The sequence below is a fragment of the Macaca nemestrina genome, chromosome 12, assembly GCF_043159975.1.
Source record: "Macaca nemestrina isolate mMacNem1 chromosome 12, mMacNem.hap1, whole genome shotgun sequence".
Classification (NCBI taxonomy): domain Eukaryota; kingdom Metazoa; phylum Chordata; class Mammalia; order Primates; family Cercopithecidae; genus Macaca; species Macaca nemestrina.
Window position 1 is genome coordinate 103,989,923 of NC_092136.1, and position 18,666 is coordinate 104,008,588.

The window sequence follows — 18,666 nt, forward strand, 5'->3', positions numbered from 1 at the left end:
TCTCCATGGGGCTGCTGTAAGCACTAAAAATAAAAAATATGGAAATGTTTTACTAAATGTAAAACAGTCCACAAACGTCATTAAGCTAAATAGATGCACAGAAAAATAACACCAATGAGTAAATAAACACCAAACAAATCTCTAGGCAGCAAATATTTTAGGAGTTCAGAAGATGGAGAGGTAGTTTCCTAGGCCAATTTATTGCTTCAGAGAGTAGAAGCAACACACTAGTAAAATGTAGGGATGGAGATATATACTTAATGCTGTATTTTAAATTTGGCCTTCCTTGATACTATTTCTAGAGATGTTAGGCCCTGCAGCTATTTCATTAATTTTTTTTCTAATTAAGTTTGTGATGACTGTGACTGTCAACATAATACTGAAAATATAAACTCCATAAAGTATGACCTGATTCTATCCATTTAATCTTTCCTAAAGCTATTACAAATGATTTATTGATAGGTTCTAAATGGAAGTAAAAAATGGAAGATATGCTTCAATCCAATAAGAATGAGATAATATGTATGACAAACCATATAAATATTAATAATAGCAATATATTTTTATTACATCACATATGTATTTTAAATAGGTAACTTGTACACATTAAGGAACATAATAAATGTTTTTAGAATATGATAGAAGAGGCAATGGAAAACATACTTTTCTATTTAGGGCAACGACTATATTTTGGGAATACTGGACTTGGAAAATAGACATATTTTATACTTCATTTTTCTTATGCATTTACATAATTGCCAAATTTCATATCTATCCTAATATTACATTATTCCTTGCATAGACCTGTACTACTGGTCAACAATTCTGTTTGAATAGTTTCAAACAGAAAGGAACTATAATGCTAATATAAAAGTACCAAATTCATTATGTTTTAACTTCAGTTCTGAAAATGTGTATAATCTATAGTTAGTGAAAGAAACAAAATTCTAGATTAAGGAATACATTTTTCTAGACAAGCTCTTGGATAATGTTACTCAAAGTGCCTGTCTGCTATATGAAGAATACCATGAGCCAACTTGAAAATCAAAACATACTGCTTCCTTCATTGACAATTTCTTGCTCCATAAAAACAATTTCAGCAAACTGAATAATGTACCTGGAGTCATAATTAATCTACATTTGGTACAACTGCTTTATCTTTTTGTGGACCAAAGCAAAGGGTTCATGTAATGGCAGCTAGTCCATGGATCCCATCTGAGCTGCACTGGTCTACAGAAAACTCGGAATGGACTGATTCTCTTCAGAGTGACCTACTGAATAACTAGTCTTATTAGTCAAAGAATTATTCTAGAGCTGCCTTGCACAGCATTGTTTTGAGAGAGAAAAGAGGCCAATTTTTAAGTGTATGATATAGAAGGTTGTATTATTGTTTGAGTTCTTCATCTTTCTTTCTTTTTTTTTTTTTTTGAGACGGAGTCTGGCTCTGTCGTCCAGGCTGGAGTGCAGTGGCCGGATCTCAGCTCACTGCAAGCTCCGCCTCCCAGGTTCACGCCATTCTCCTGCCTCAGCCTCCCGAGTAGCTGGGACTACAGGCACCTGCCACCTCGCCCGGCTAGTTTTTTGTATTTTTTAGTAGAGACGGGGTTTCACCGTGTTAGCCAGGATGGTCTCGATCTCCTGACCTCGTGATTCGCCCGTCTCGGCCTCCCAATGAGTTCTTCATCTTTCTATAGTTTCCACATTCTTTGCCATTTGACTTTGTAGTACTCCCTCTAATGTCAACCAATTTATTTTCCTGCACCATTGATACTGAGGCTGGGAATGTGAATTGACTGAGACAACAGAATGCAGGCAGAAGTGTTGGGTACTAATTGTGCTCCTAAGCCTTAGGAGTCATCCACTGTTTCTGCTTGACCCTCTTATGCTTCTGCTGCTGCCATGAGAAGCACATGTATTGGGTAGCCTGTTATGCCAAAGATAAAAAACACATAGAGCAGATCTATATCCAACCTGACTCTGGGAGCCAGCACCATCCAATCCTAGTGTAGGTCTGTCAAACTCGACTTGATCTCAAACACAAGAGAGAAAAAATGATTTCTGTTTTAAGCCATTGAGTTTTGGGATGGTCGTTATACAGCTTATTATGCTAAGAGCTAGCCAGTTCACATTAGAACAGCACCTTCCAAAGCTTGGGTGGAAGAGGGCTGCTGAGATGGATAGCATTGTTGGGGGAATACTAATACCTTGGGTACAGGCATAGAGGAAGGAGTATTAATGGCCAAGTTTATGAGTAGCACATTCAGGCAGGTGTTAAAAACCCATCAATTTTACAAGTGCTAAGAATCCCATCAGGACTCTAATACAGGGAAACAACCATTCTTCCTTATTTTCTACCTCAGTTAATGTAGCAAAGGACAAAAAGAGAACATAAGCACAAAGACCAGTACTTCGTTAATGAAAGAAGAATGTTTCAAACTGGAATATAACAGAGATTTTAATCATTTACAAAAGAGTAGAGATTTTAACCTAATAATAGAATGCTAGCAGGTTGAAATATATTGGGGTCTACTCTTCAGTTTGTTTTCTTAAAATAGTTATGCTTAAGTAAAAGTAGAGTTTGTATTTCACACTGCGGACTCAATTGATCTACAATCCTTCGTGTTCTTCCTTCAAGTTCTAACATAATGGACTCCACTGGGATGCTGCTCAAGATTAATAGTTGGACTCAACAGCCTTAAAGAGTCAATTGCACTAATTTACGTAGACTCTGTGCATAGACTGGACAAATAGGACTTCTTATAGGATAATGCTTTTGTAATTATTGTTTGGAAGTATGACATTACAGTAACATAAAACCTGCAGCACAAATAAAGAATAGATTTTACCCCTCCAAATTCCTAAGGTCAATTTCCAAAATACCTGACTGCAACCACATTAGGGGAAAGGAAAAAAACTGACCTTACAATTTACAAAAATAAAAGTGATACGGTATTTTGTCTCAGTTTGTTTTTACTACGCTAAGCCAAAATTTAGTATATATATTTGAACACTAACAAATATTTAGAAAATATTATATATGTATATCTCAATATATATACATACACTATAAACATATTGTCTGTGTGTACATATATATGTGTATACACATACAAAATTTAGTGTGTGTGTACATAGATATATATGTATATGCATACATGTAGACACACACACTCTAAGTTTATAGGCTATTTTTGTTGGTAAAGTTTCCTGAACACTATGTGGGTAATAACCATAAAAAATATAAAATTTGTGTTCTTTTCCTGAAAGGTTTATTGGTTTGCACTTCCAGATAGTGAAAAATGAGAACTATGGAACAATGATTGCCCAAGGAACAAAACATATACACAAACCTTTGATTTAGTAACCATAGCCAATCTCTGTGGTAGCTCACTTAATAAAGTGGTTACAGTCATTTTGGGGGGCTCCCCAGGGTGAAATGTTCCACTTTTTATAGCTTTGTATATAATTAAAAATCTGCTGCAACTATGACCTTGAGTATCTCCTCAAAAAACGTATAATTAAATAACCAGAATCTCTAGTAAATAACAGCTGCAAGGTAAGCAATAGAAAATGCCATCTGAGCAGTATTTTATTTACATCTTTCTGAACTACAAACTTCTTTGCTCTAATGCTTTTCGAATAGAATGTCATCCATCCTGGCTTTACAGGGAGCTCTTGATATCACAAGCTTCAATGGCCCTTTTGCAATTAAGGTGAGGTATCTGCCATTTCACTCAATCCACCAAAGACAGGTTTATATAATCATTCCAGAAATGTTCCTTCCTACTGGGTAAGATTTAAGAAGTGTTAATTTTGAGTAGAAGAGATAAAAAGATGTTTATTCTTTATATCCATAATTCTGGCTTTAGTATATAAAACCACGCTATCGATCCATTCTTAGTAAATTGTACAATTTTTCATACTGTCCAGTGTTACTATCATGTAAACACAATCTATTGTTAAGAAATGTCACATAACTTTTTCATGAAACACATTATGTAGCCATAGAATAAAGATTAAGTCAACATGATCTGGAAATCTGCTCAGCATTTTTCTTCCAATGATGAACTATTATAGCTACCAACTATCAGATGGAATTTTACAGGTTGGCAAGAAGCCGATCACAGCTTATGCATTTACTGAAGAACTTCTAGGACCAATTTCCCTGTTATCACTAAAAGTCTACTTCAGAGCAAAATGACCACAACATGTACTTCTATCATTCATTAGCCATGTTTTAATATGCAAACATTGCTAATATAAGAAAAAAAGGTAGACAAACTTGAGACATACTGACTTGCATTAATATGATGCCAAGCATTTCCCCAACAGTTTTTCTTTAGGCAACCTCTTATAAACTTAAACATATGCCATACAGGTAACATTAACTAAAGCTCTCAGGAAAAAATGTCACATGACTGAAGAGGTGCTTTCCTTTGGGAACTTGGTAAATGAAAAGGTCTCATAAAATGTTTAACTTGGCATTGAGTATCAAAAAGAAGTTTTCATCTTGGGCTATGAATTAGGATAAAATAGGTAAATCAAAAGGATTAATATCTCTAAGTATAGGCTTTAAGGATACATTTGAATATGAAGGTACCATGCAAAAAAAAAAAAAAAAAAGAGCAGTTTTATTTGTCAGTAATCACGCTGCTGTAGACATTCCACATGTAAAAGAAATGGTCAGAGCACATGAATTTTCTTCAAGGAACCACAGTGAGTTGACTGAATTACATACAAATAACTGACACTTAAGCTGGTGTACCTCTAATGTTTTCTAATATAATCACACAACACATAATATTTCCCTCAATGACAAATTGCACATAAGACAGTAGTCCCATAAGATAATAACATTGTATTTTGACTGTACTTAGGTTTAGATACACAATACCATTGTGTTCCAGTTCTCTACAGTATTCAGTACGGTAACACGCTGCACAGGTTTGAAGCCTAGAAGCCATAGGCTATACCATATAGCATTGTAGGTTATGTAGGTTTGGGTAAGTCCATTCTATGTTGTTCACACAATGATGAAATCACCTAAAGATGCATTTCTCAAAAGTATCCCTGTCATTAAGTGGTGCATGACTGTACTGTCAAAGCAATGAGATGGATACATAGGTCTCTGTCAAAAATGTGCATACAAATGACCTATTTGCACATGTAAGTGTCAAATCTGTATAATCTCTATTGAAGAACAGCTCTCAAGAAGTTGTGGGCAGAATATGAAGCATGTCCTACCAAGTTACATTGCTCAATCTAACTGAATATCATAAGTGATTGATACTTTAGAATAACCCCCAAGTCAATGCTATGTATATTTTTCAGGAGTCAATAGGATATCAACATTGAGATCATTCTTTCAAATGTAAAGAAACTTTTGTGTAGAACTACAAGTGTCAAAGTGGGGACTCAAATCTTGGCACATCCAAAGCCCATGCCCTTAGGGCTTATGCCAAACTGTCAGTCTGATACATTTTATTACATACTGTAATTACCAACTATATAAAAGTTTGAGATCTACTGACAGGCACTTTTAAAGCTGAATCAGCCAATTTAAAGCAAAAGTTGAGAACACTGTTACAGAACATGCAGAATTAATGAAAGCTACACACCAAAATGGAACCTTGACACAGGCACCAAAATTTTGACCAGATGGTATGGGGTTCAATTGTGTCTAGCTTTCCGTCAAATCTACATGAATTGTTTGAGACTCTAGAAAAAATTACTTGAGAAAAACAAACACAACACAATCGATACAATGGATAAAATATAAAACATTCCCACTCCTGCCAAATTCAGTTCTGGTTTCTTTCTCCCCAGAAGCTGACATTGAGACAAGGATGTAGATGCAGGCAGTCTTTATTTGAGAGGTCATCCCAGGAACTACAGGTGAGAAAGTGGATAGACTGAGACCAGCATAAGACCCCAGAGTTTCCCCTAAGGGTATGAAAGCCTCAGCATTTCCTCACTGAGGTGGCCTGAGCAAACCTCCCAAGGGCAGAGAAATTAAGACCCCAGGGCACTGGAAAGGGGAAGGTGTCAGCATTTGTAGGAACACAAACGTGAGCACAGGGAGATGAGGCAGGGCAGCAACACTGTCTGCTTCAAAAGAAGAAGCATCACAGAATCATAGTGCTGTTTGCTCACTTGTCTGCCTTTCCAAAGAAGTGATGAGTTTCCAGCCTCTAGGAAGCAGAGGTAACGTCTTTCTAAACCTGCTGTGCTGTCCTTATTTTGACCTTTTCTCTTGGACTCACCCACATATCTGTTAGGCACCACATGGGCTCTCAGGTGGCCTTTGCATTTCTGCACCCTATACTGGGACAGGAAGGGTGAAAGTTGGGGTAGGTAGGACTGTGTTCCTGCTGCTCCGGCCATTGCTGCTGTTGCTCCCAACTCTGCAGCCATAGCTGTAACACTATCTTCTCCTGACCTCCACTTGATGAATACTGTATCAGGAGAGGCTAGTCTGTGCCCATGAAAGTGCCTATATGTTTGCTTTCCCTTTGTGCTTCTCAGACTACACTTTCCTTGCCTTCCGATTTTGATCCTAATCCATGCCATCTGGAAAGGAAACCTGATCCTTGGCCATTCACTCAAAGCAACAGGGAATGAATTGTCTTCTAATAGTTTCAGAAGTGAGGTTTCTGCGCCTTAAGATCTATTGGTGAGTGTCAGAAAATACTGGACATTTAATTTGTACATATATTAACTAACCCATTTATAATTTCCATCCATTTTATATCTTATGTTTTACAATATGACATATAGTTTGTAAATATACAAATATTGAATGTGACCAAAAAACATTTTTTTAAACCATGATGCACACTACTAAAAAAGTTTGAAGCACCAGATTTGAGATAATTCATCTGTTATCCCATGACCACAGATCAATGACCTCTGTCAAAATCCCATTTTAAAAAATTCCAGTTTTTAAAGGAACATTTGGATGCCTGCTATCATTTGTCTAGAGCAGTCCCCTAGGCTTGAAAACCTTATGGCCTCATGGTTACAATGTCTAGTCCAAATAACTCTGGGCATTCACTGTGAAATGTTTGATCTGCTTAACTCTGTAATTTGTTTTGGGGATTTGTTTTTTGTTTTTTTTTTTTTTTTAAAAAAAGCCTTTGAGGGAAGTGTCCTGTGGACTGAGACTCTTTCATTGTTCCATGCAACAAATAAACTTACCCAACAGAGATTCCAAATAGTAACTTATAGAAAAGACTATACTTATAGGCTTGATGTCAAGTTCAACAGTTTTGTTGCACACAAGATAAGCCATATTAACCTAACTTAATGTACTACACTTTTTCACTATTAATTATGATGAACAGATTGTCTTTTCATTGTGCTGTGTCTGCTTAACAATTCTATCAGCACCTTATGAACAAAGACTTTGTCATCTACTTTATTTAAGCTCCAAGAACACCTTGCAGACTGCTATGGTTAAAAATGACATTCAAGAACACGATACAATCATATCCAATGAAAGGGTGCATTTATTCAACTTTTGAAAGTTACTCCCTGGTTTTGAAACAGATTTGGTGATCAAGATTGTTATGAACCATCTGCGACATCCTGGAATGAATGCAAGGTTGAAGGGAGCTGTGACAGTTCTGACCTGGTCCTAGTCAATAAGGAGTTAAAAATTAATCTACATATGTTCTTTAGCATTTATGAATTCCATCCTCTTGTCTTACTTTTCCAGGTTATTAATTATTGTTTTCACTCATACGAGGAAAAATGACATACTTTGGTAGAGTGCTTCTCTGTTTACAAGACAAATTCAAATTATCCATTAAGTCCACAGCAAAATCCTATGGAAAAGAGATTATTGTCATCATCCTCATTTTACATAAGAGGATAATGAAGCTCAGATAAATTAATGCTTTGTCCAAGGACATTCAGATAAAAAGTGACAAATCCAGGGCACGTAAGCTCTACTTTTGTGACTTCAAAGCCACAACAGGCTTTCTATGTCACCGATTTGTATCTTATCCAGTTCTTGTGTGTTTATGTGAGTATTTTTCCAGAACTGCAGGTATAGAATACTGTCCTTTTATAACAAAATAGAATAACATACATTGATTAAATTTTGATACTAGTTTTTTGCAGATGCCTGCATTTTGTTGACTCTTTTTGGTCACGAGGGCAGACTGAATTGATATTTTCAAAGAACAAATCTCCTGACCTCCTTGGTAAGAAGTTATAGCTTACAGCCTATTAGATTAAAAAAGCATAGGCCAGGCATGGTGGCTCATGCCTGTAATCCCAGAACTCTGGGGGGCCGAGGCGGGCAGATCAAGAGGTCAGGAGATCGAGACCATCCTGGCTAAGACGGTGAAATCCCATCTCTACTAAAAATATAAAAAATTAGCCGGGCGTTGTGGCGGGTGCCTGTAGTCCCAGCTACTCGGGAGGTTGAGGCAGGAGAATGGCGTGAACCTGGGAGGCAGAACTTGCAGTGAGCCGAGATCGCGCCACTGCACTCCAGCCTGGGCGACAGAGTGAGACTCCGTCAAAGAAAAAAAAAAAAAAGCATAGCATGGATTCCTTTTTCTTAGGAAGGCAACTTGTATTTAGGATAATCCTAGTTGTTTTAGATTTAAAAATCCAATATCATAAAGGGGTGATCTTACCTAACACTAAAACAGAGAAGGTACAGACCTAAGGCTAACTGCTAGATAAATTTGCTATATACATCCCTACGAATACAAATTATGCCTCTTAGTTGAATTTGTCCTCTTTTCTGTTTTGTTTTTGCTTTTTTTTTTTTTTTTTCTCCAGGGATTGGCTTGTTGCATATTGAGGAGCTGATAATCCTGTTTGCTTTACATTTTCTATAAAGAAATGGTCTCAGAGCCCAATTTTAATATCAGAAACCTCAACTACAGTGGGGCTTCATTTTTTGATGTCAGTCTAACGCCAGTATATTTCATTTGTGTAAATAGTAATTTACAAGTTATCCTTGGAACACTGGGTTTCTTGTCTCTTAGCCACAGGCAGGAAGGAGCCACCACAACCCTACATTCTAGATAAAAAACACTGCAGTAAGAACATGAAATAAAACCAAGTCTTTGTTCACAGTTAATAGTGTTTTAAGTTGTTTTGAAGTAAAAAAAAAAAAATGCAGAAAAATAAAAGACAAAAACAGCTTTTTTAGAGTTGCCTGAGAGATTTCAGTTCTATTTCATTTAAGGCTTGTAAAGAAAAAAAAAAATCAATGATACTATCTTCTCTTCAGAATCATAAATTGGTTCCCTGATTTTGAAAGCTAGAGTACGTGGTTACTCTGATTAGTTCCTGTCCTCTGGAGGCCTCCAACGACTTCTGTGAATAAGTAGCACCGAAATATTTTGCCAATACATAAGTAAACAAGAGCATATCAGCAGTTAAGCACATTTTATGAGCTGAGTGAGATGGAATATTCATAAGCGTAATGGAACAGAGGATGGGCATGGGAGTGCCACATCTTTCAGAATAGAGAGACAACCTGCAGAGACATTAATGTTCCCAAACCATTTAAAAAATAAAATACAATATGCTATGGACTAGATACCATTGGGATGGCCTAAGAAGGAATTCTCCTTCTATACAGGATGCTAAATTTAATTTTTCTGAGAAAAATAGGTGAGTTGATCCACATTTGTTGTTTCAAAAAGTGAAGCTTTTGTTGATTAGGCTTTGTTTTTCATTTTCATGGTTGGAATACAATTAAATTCTATAGACAGATGGGCTTTAGCCATGCTAATTACTATGGTAATCAATTAACTCAGCTGCTGTTTAGACTAGAGAAAGCTACATAAACAACAATCTGAAATTTTGTCTTTTATAAGACAGTTGTCGAAACATTACCTATCATGTACATAATTCATAAAATATCTAAATGACCATGTTGTTATGGTACACTTTTAAAAATTTCTTTGGAATCTCTCAATATACTCTGTCCTATTTGGAAGGTAATAAATTTCATTCTATAAAGACTGGCCCAAAATGTCACCATAAATGAAGCGATGTGCCATATAAATACCTTTTGAGGTGTCTTGGCCAGTGGCTAGATCTTTCCTGCTTGGGTGGACTGCATGCTATTACTCTGTACACTAAAGTTAAGAGTCTCATGTCACAGAGGTGAGTGTATGTGGATAACATGGAAAGTGGTCATTTTGAGAATTTTTATTATATGATAAGTAAGTGTGTAGTACCATCAACAAATTCATAAAGTTAAACTATGATATCCACTAATTACAGGCCAAACATCCTTAAACCGTAAATCTGACATCCAAAAAGCTCAAAAATCTAAAACCTTTTGAGTGCCAACATGATGACACAAGTGGAAAATTCCACACCTGACCTCATGAGAGGGGTCTTAGTCAAAATGTAAGTTAAAACTTTGTTTCATGCACAAATTATCGTATAAAATTACCTTTAGGCTAAGTGAATAAGGTGCATTTGTAACATACATACATTTCGTGTTTATACTTAGGTCTCATTTTAAAGACACCTCATTGTGCATAAGCAAATATTCCAAAACTTCAAAAAACTATGAAATTTCAAACATTTCTAGTCTCAAGCACTTCAGATAAGGGAAACTCAACCTGTATTTACATTCACATTAAACCACCCATAAATAATTTTGGAGATCCCTGATGTAGACAGCATCCACCTAGTTTCCAATAAAATATCTTAACAGGCTGGAGAATAATGAAGACCAGGTTGAAGGGCAATGAAACTATTGTATTACTGTAAAGCAAATAAAACAATTATGAAAAAATTAATTATTTAACCTAAGGGTACAGCTTTTAAAATTCTCTATCTTTTCTAAATTGCGCTGAAAATCTCAAGTTATGATTTAACTCTCTTAAGAAGTCTTCATTACACATTAAAGGTAATACCAGGTACATACTTAAAGGAAGAAATCCCAATGTAGCAAGCAAATGTATGTATTTAGCATGGTTTAATTATTGTATATGTTACATAGTGACATTTATGTATAGGTATTCTATTTTTTTTTCACTAAAAAGACAATTATTTTGCTTAGTATAGCAAGAGATAGTAGTTTCAATATCAACTGACTATCATAACTGAAACCATCAGTTATCTGGATTTCATTTTCGTTTTTTCTTTTTTGCTGCATTAAGTTTTTAGAAAGAGGCAAATTACAAAAGGTATTGTGGATTTATTCCAAACAATAACTTTGGGGTTATTTACTTGGTTAGTATGAAATCAGTGCCATCTCTTCTGTTTTCTGGGCATTTAGGCCACACAATCAGAATTGATTTCTGAGTGATAGCCTGGAGACTCTGCAGTAATCTCACTTATCAAAAAAGATTTAATTATGTTCTTATATTGTACTTACTAAGGGATAAAAGTAAGGGAATATACTTCACAAAGAATTCCTCAAGAAAAGTTTTGATAACCTCGGTTACTTAGATTTACACACCTCAATAATTCAGATAACCCGTTTCTCAACAGACTATATGATAGGGATTTATGGTATAACAACAGTTTATGTTTAGGTGTGTGCGTGTGTGTATGTGTACATGTATATAGATATATTATATTTTTATATATATACACATATTTCCAATATCTCCAAGTTCATTATACAGTCAGAAGACATTTTCATTTAAAGTTTTGAGTTGGGAGAATTATACACACAGTATTTGAATCACAAATCATGCTGGGTAAAATGAAAGAATCAAATAATGTCTACACAGAAGCACTAAACACAGGGGACTGTGTTTATCTTTACAGATTCCAGGCTGTTTTGCAACAGATTTAAGGGCTGGATGGGTGGCTGGACTATGGAATCCAAAGGATCCCTGCCAACCCTGACATCCTGTGACCTATGGAATGATGACAGCTCATTGGCCAGACCTTGAGGCTTTTTGCTTTCCAGTGTCTGTTCTCAGTAAAAGGTAAAATGCTGAAAAACACATAAATGTAAAATGCCACCCAAAGTAAAAAATTACAGTGAGATAATAAAACATATCACATAGAATTTAAGTATGTTCAGTATGAAGGCAATGGTATAAAAAAAAATGTTAGTTTCTTTTCATGTGAACTCACAATTTTTGCTTTATGAAAAACAAAAGGAAGCTTATCCTACAAAAATAATTTCATCTGCTATTAAAAAAACAAAAGTCCCAGTATAATCCCCCTTGCTATGGTTTTAAGAACAAATTGTACAAAGCTATTTGGGGAAAAAAAGATAAAGGAACACGGAATTTAAGTCTTACTGGTTTCTCAATCTGTTCTTTAGCAGAGTAGTTTGCATGTGACATCTCACATGATAATTGTTTCCAAACTCAGGAGAAACCACTAGTAATCTCTGATAAACTTGTCAGGGTACAAAGAACCATAACATAATATTATTGAGTCAAAGGGTCATTCATTTGTAAAAATGGTGAAAATTACAATGCTAGATTTTTTTTTTTCTTAAAATTAAAAAAAAAAAATCCTCATATCATGAAACACTGTCTTTCCAGTTGAAAGCTCTAAGTCAGGTCATCTTCCTTCTCAGCCTTTGCGTCTCCATTCTGGCCCACCCGGCAAGGCTGACTCCTTGTCATCTTTCTAAACCCAGCTCTTTCAGGATGTCTTCTCTGCCCAACATCCCTCACCAGCTTCTTCATCTCTTCTCCAGATATTATTAATTTCTCCTAAGGTATCATGGTTCCTACTGTGCTATTTTTTTACACCTCAATTTGTGTGTGTGCATGTGCCCTAAGTTAGACTGTGAGCTCCTTTAAGAATACAGCCTATATTTAACATTATTCGTGTCTGTTTCCCTAGAACTTAGCACATGCTTCACATACACTGGGTGTTCAGTCAACGTTTCTAATATAAGCAAATATGAGTATGGAAACATTATGATAATTAGAGCAGTGAGTGAGACATAGTCTTCCATCGGAGACAAACGCATGAGAAAATAATTCTTTAGGCTGATGTGAACTTCCTTCTCTCCATAATGGTATAATGGTATAATGTTGTCCTTGTAACAACACTTTAAAGAAGTGGGGGACTAGGCAGAGGATATTGACTATCTTGGTTCACAAGTAGGTACACCTGAGAGGACCAAGCCAGGGAAACAGGAGTTCTGTACGTGCAATACACTTTTTTGTGAGATGCAGTCTCGCTCTGTCACCCAGGCTGGATGCCAGTGGCACAATCTCGGCTCACTGCAATCTCCACCTCCCAGGTTCATGCCATTCTCCTGCCTCAGCCTCCAAAGTAGCTGGGACTACAGGCGCCTGCCACCAAGCCCGGCTAATTTTTTGTATTTTTAGGAGAGACAGGGTTTCACCGTGTTAGCCAGGATGGTCTCGATCTCCTGACCTCATGATCCGCCTGCCTCGGCCTCCCAAAGTGCTGGGATTACACGCGGAAGCTACTGCGCCTGGCCATAAAACACTTTATTAAACATAGAGGAAAATAACTGGCATGCAAGGATTTCTACCCAATCATCATTTGCCTTGAAGGACTTTTCACCCTTACCATGACAGCCTCCTGTGTGTGTGTGTGTGTGTGTGTGTGTGTGTGTGTGTACACGTGTGTGTAAGTTGGGGTGGGGGAGAGTAGGGGGAAGGTGGCTGTGCCCAAGTGTCAGAGAGAGGCATATTGGACTCTAGGGTGGCATCGTGAATGCATTTTCCTACAGAACTGATGTCAAGTGGGTCACCTCAAAGGTTCATCTCATTCATTCACTCCCTTCAAGGCAATGGCCGATCTACCCTATATCCCATTTTAGAGATGCTCTGTGTTATCCACACACTCCATTTCTTTTACACTCCCCACCTCCAAGGGGTATGTATGCACATTCTGTCCATTTTACTCAAGAAACATGTTTATTCTCTACTGCTTTGGCTTCAGTCCTCCTGACATTTCCACATTCTAGCAACAGCTCCCTCTTTGAACCACCGGAAAAGCCTGCTACCTGGCCCTCCTGCCACGTTATGTCCTCCATGTGTTGCAAGAAGCCTCTTCCTTAAGTCAATTTAAAAAAAAAAAATCACAAATACCTGCTTCGAATCTTTTCCCTTTCCTTTCATTCCTTACTTCTTTTTTCTTTCTTTTTTGGAGGGGGAATTATTGTTAATTGATAATATTTAATATTTAAACTCCTTAGATTCACATATGACTTCATACATTGGCTCCAACTAATTTTTTTCCAGTTTCATATCCTGGTACTCAAAGTCATGTACATTATTTTATTGCATAAAATGTCTCATCTTTCTCTAGAAATAACAGTCCTTGCCATAAATTCCTGCTTTTGTAACATGAAACGGCTTTCCTTTGGAGTGAGACCACTTTTCACCTGAAACATGCTCATCCTTCAACATCCAGCTTGTCTCCTCCTTAGGAAAACATCCTCTGTTCTGTTGGTGATACTGAAGGCAGTAAGTACCCTGAAAATGTCTTTGTAAAAGTTTTGCCTTTAGTATTGTGATTACCCATTCACCTGTCTATCCCTTTCCAGAAATGTGAGCTCCTCAAGGGCAGGCTCCAAGTCTGACTTTCCTACTGTGCACATACGATGGTACTTGCCACGCCAAGAAACAAATCCTTACTGTTTGGGGAAAAAACAAAAGTACAAAGAATACAACTCTAATATGAACAAAACGAATGATAATATGCTGTTTAGAAAGTATTGAAAAACCAGGCACATTGGCTCACACCTTGGGAGGCCGAAGTGTGGTGGATTGCTTGAGCCCAGGAGTCGAAGGCCAGCCCGGGCAACATAGTGAGACCCCGTCTCTATTAAAAAACAGACGAACAAAAAAACACAGCCCTGGCAACATAGTGAGACCCCGTCTCTATTAAAAAAAAAATACAACAATTAGCCGGGCATGGTAGATTGTGCCTGTAGTTCCAGCTTTTCAGGAGGCTGAGAAAGGAGGACTGCTTGAGCCCACGAGGTCGAGGCTACAGTGAGCTGTGATCATGCCACAGCACGCCAGCCTGGGTGACAGGATAAGACCCTGTCTCAAAAAAAAAAAAAAAAAAAAAAAAATGTGTTGAGGTCATTTCTTTCATATCATGTGTTAAATAGGCTTCGAAGGGCTGGCCTTGAAACCTAACAGCTTTGAGCCATTGTGTTTCCATGGGAGTAGGCATTCTAGGTTCCAAACCGCGCACTTACAAATGGACTTTGGAACACAACGTGCTACCTCAAGGCTCCACCTGGCCACACGGCAGGCACTGAGGCTGGGAGGCAGCCCCCAGACAGATGAGTGTCCGCTCCTCTCTGAGAGGTGAATGAGCCCGAGGGGTCCCGACCTACGGAGTCGTGAGGAGCAGCGGCGCCAACGACGCAGGCCCGCCCCAGCCCGCCAGCGAGCCGCCCATGCCCTCTGCCCGCCTGGCCCGCCTGGGCCCTCGCCATGCTGATCACCGTGTACTGCGTGCGGAGGGACCTCTCCGAGGCCACCTTCTCCCTCCAGGTCAGCCCCGACTTTGAGCTCCGAAACTTCAAGGTCCTCTGCGAGGCGGAGTCCAGAGTCCCCGCCGAAGAGATCCAGATCATCCACATGGAGCGACTCCTCATCGAGGACCACTGTTCCCTGGGCTCCTACGGCCTCAAAGATGGCGATGTCGTGGTTTTACTGCAGAAGGACAATGTGGGACCCCGGGCTCCAGGGCGTGCCCCGAACCAGCCTCGCATAGACTTCAGCGGCATTGCGGTGCCCGGGACGTCCAGCTCCCGCCCGCAGCACCCAGGGCAGCAGCAGCAGCGCACACCCGCCGCCCAGCGGTCACACGGCCTGGCCTCCGGAGAGACGGTGGGCGTCCCGCAAGGTCTGGGCAGCCCCGGCCTGATCCGCAGCATGCTGCTCTCCAACCCCCACGATCTGTCGCTGCTCAAGGAACGCAACCCCCCCTTGGCGGAAGCCCTGCTCAGCGGAAGCCTTGAGACCTTTTCTCAGGTGCTGATGGCGCAGCAAAGGGAAAAGGCCTTGAGAGAGCAAGAGAGGCTTCATCTCTACACGGCCGACCCCCTGGACCGGGAAGCTCAGGCCAAAATAGAAGAGGAAATCCGGCAGCAGAACATTGAAGAAAACATGAATATAGCGATAGAAGAGGCCCCCGAGAGTTTCGGACAAGTGACGATGCTCTATATTAACTGCAAAGTGAATGGGCATCCTTTGAAGGCTTTTGTTGATTCTGGCGCCCAGATGACCATTATGAGCCAGGCTTGTGCCGAGCGATGTAACATCATGAGGCTGGTGGACCGACGGTGGGCTGGGGTTGCTAAAGGAGTGGGCACACAGAGAATTATTGGCCGTGTTCATCTAGCTCAGATTCAAATTGAAGGTGATTTCTTACAGTGCTCTTTCTCCATACTTGAGGATCAACCCATGGATATGCTTCTAGGCCTAGATATGCTCCGGAGACATCAATGTTCCATCGATTTGAAGAAAAATGTGCTAGTCATCGGCACCACTGGCACGCAGACTTACTTTCTTCCTGAGGGAGAGTTGCCCTTATGCTCTAGGATGGTAAATGGGAAAGATGAGTCTTCGGACAAGGAAATTACACATTCGGTCATGGATTCAGGACGAAAAGAGCATTAAAGCACGTTATAAATATGTCACCACCTTGAGGGAGGCTCAGGTCCCCGGAAATTATACAGTAAGAGCTCACTGGCAATGTAATCATTAAAAATCATCAGTAACAACTAAACCTGGCCTTGGGACTACGTTCTCAGATGGGTAACTACATCAATCCTGATTCCTTGGTCTTGGTCCCCCTTCCATTTCCCTTGTCCAGAGATCACTGAAAGACATCCTGGGAAGGCTCTGGAGGCTGCAGCTGATTTCCAGATAATCCATGAAAAAGAAAACCAGCTTCTTCCTTTAGAGACACTATCCTATCAGATTACAGGTGGCTTATTCAAATTATTGCTATTTTGCAGAATTCCCTGGAAAAATGCTATGACTGCAGACCTTACAAGGCATCCACATAAAACTATTTCATGTCGGCACTAACAATTCTTTATATTGAGAGAAATATGCCCATTTTCACAGGTTTTGTTTTCTTTGGGAAAGGCATTAGAAATGGTGGGTCAATTACACTATGATGTTAACTAATACACGGCTGTTTGGGGCAGCATAAAGACCAATTTCCTCATATTTACACCTTCCCTTCTCTTGGATCCCCTGCAGTCACTCTGCAATCCACAGCTAAAGACTATTTTTGCCACATTTGAGAAAGTGGATTTATCTCCAAGGATGCTACATTAATTTTCTATTTCCCCTGCATTCAAAGAAACTCTCACTGTAAAACAAAGGCAATAAATTAGATTTTTTTTTAAAAAAAAGAAATTATGGTACTTCTTGGGAGTCAAGTTGTACAGTAGTGGGAGTGAGAGGTAGGCACAGGCAGTGGTCCATGTTCTCTAATACTCATTGCAACTAGATCATCTCTCTCTCACTTTTTTAAAGTAAAAATCTGCTTTATACATTAAGCTGCTGCTACATCAATATTGTTTGAACAAATGTGTTCACTGTTCAAATAACATTTGAAAACTTTTGAATGAGAAGATCTCTAAGGCCTCATTCAGAATTATCCATTCCGACAATGCTAGTCTTTATTACAACTGACAGTGGAAAATGGAAGTCCCTAGACTTAATTACAACCCATGGCTAAAGTACGTGAGAGAAAAGTTTCAGCTTCCTGAGGCCATCAGATGCAGGGGAAATGTTTCAGGACAATAATTTATCAAGACTGGTATTACAACGGTGGATTCAAAATCAACAAGTGTATGCGTTGATTACACTTAATTACTTAGACAAATTAGTTCACCTACTTTACAACTGAGATTCCTCACCTATGAATTTTTTTTTTTTTCCTGAGTGGGGGTCACTTTTCAAGCACTAAAACTTCGTTATGATCTAGGATATCCTTTAAGTTATTCTATTTTCCCAACAAGATGTAAAGCCACACAAAACATTCCCAAAGGATACAGAAAAAAATAACTCTCCCTTATAATCCCCATATACTTTTTTGTTTGTTTGTTTTGCTTCTTGGTAATACTAATCACCCTTTCTAAAGAGAATCACCTCTTCCCTTCCAGCCAATATCAATTCACCTCCCATTTTTCTTCTCTATAGGTGTTCCCATGCTTCCATTTCCCAATCTGGTCAACATTTGCACAAAGTTTTACACCCAGTAGAACTACTAAAAATGATCAAACGGACAGATTTCTTTCTTACTTTTGTTTGTAATTAAGCACTCAAGACAAGTGTAATTAACAAAGACATTCAGAGTAAAGTCAGGGATAAGCAAAATGCTTATGAATAAATGTAAATTGACCTGATAAATTCATGGATTCTCTCACAGACAAAAATATGCAAAATCCTCAGCATCTTCTTCTGAACTCAATTTTAAGGTTCCTTTATGCAAAAAAGTCTTATTTGCATATATCACATGGGACTCCTCAGGGTGTCTGACCCATTAAAGTTAGCCACAGAATCTTTAAGATAAAAGACAGTTTGCATGATACCAAATCTGACCATACCCATCCTACCTTCTTAGAAGAACACCCCTTCTGAGGTAGCTATAATGTTTTGAGAAAATCTCAGGTATAAGTATTTGCTTCTGATTTTGAGCTGAAATCTATTGTCCCATAACTTCCAATAAGTCGGTCTTCATTCT

At 38.6% G+C, this 18,666-nt stretch overlaps 2 protein-coding genes across 3 annotated transcripts in view; one reads left to right on the top strand and one right to left on the bottom strand.

Moving 5' to 3' along the window:
- LOC105493695 (platelet derived growth factor D) overlaps positions 1-18,666 on the bottom strand; it is a 246,947-nt gene that overhangs the window by 110,247 nt on the left and 118,034 nt on the right. The window lies entirely within an intron of this gene.
- LOC105493694 (DNA damage inducible 1 homolog 1) lies at positions 15,210-16,692 on the top strand. The gene has a single exon (XM_011761550.3). It carries the CDS (start codon positions 15,393-15,395, stop codon positions 16,581-16,583), a length of 1,191 nt encoding a protein of 396 aa, XP_011759852.1. The 5' UTR covers positions 15,210-15,392; the 3' UTR covers positions 16,584-16,692.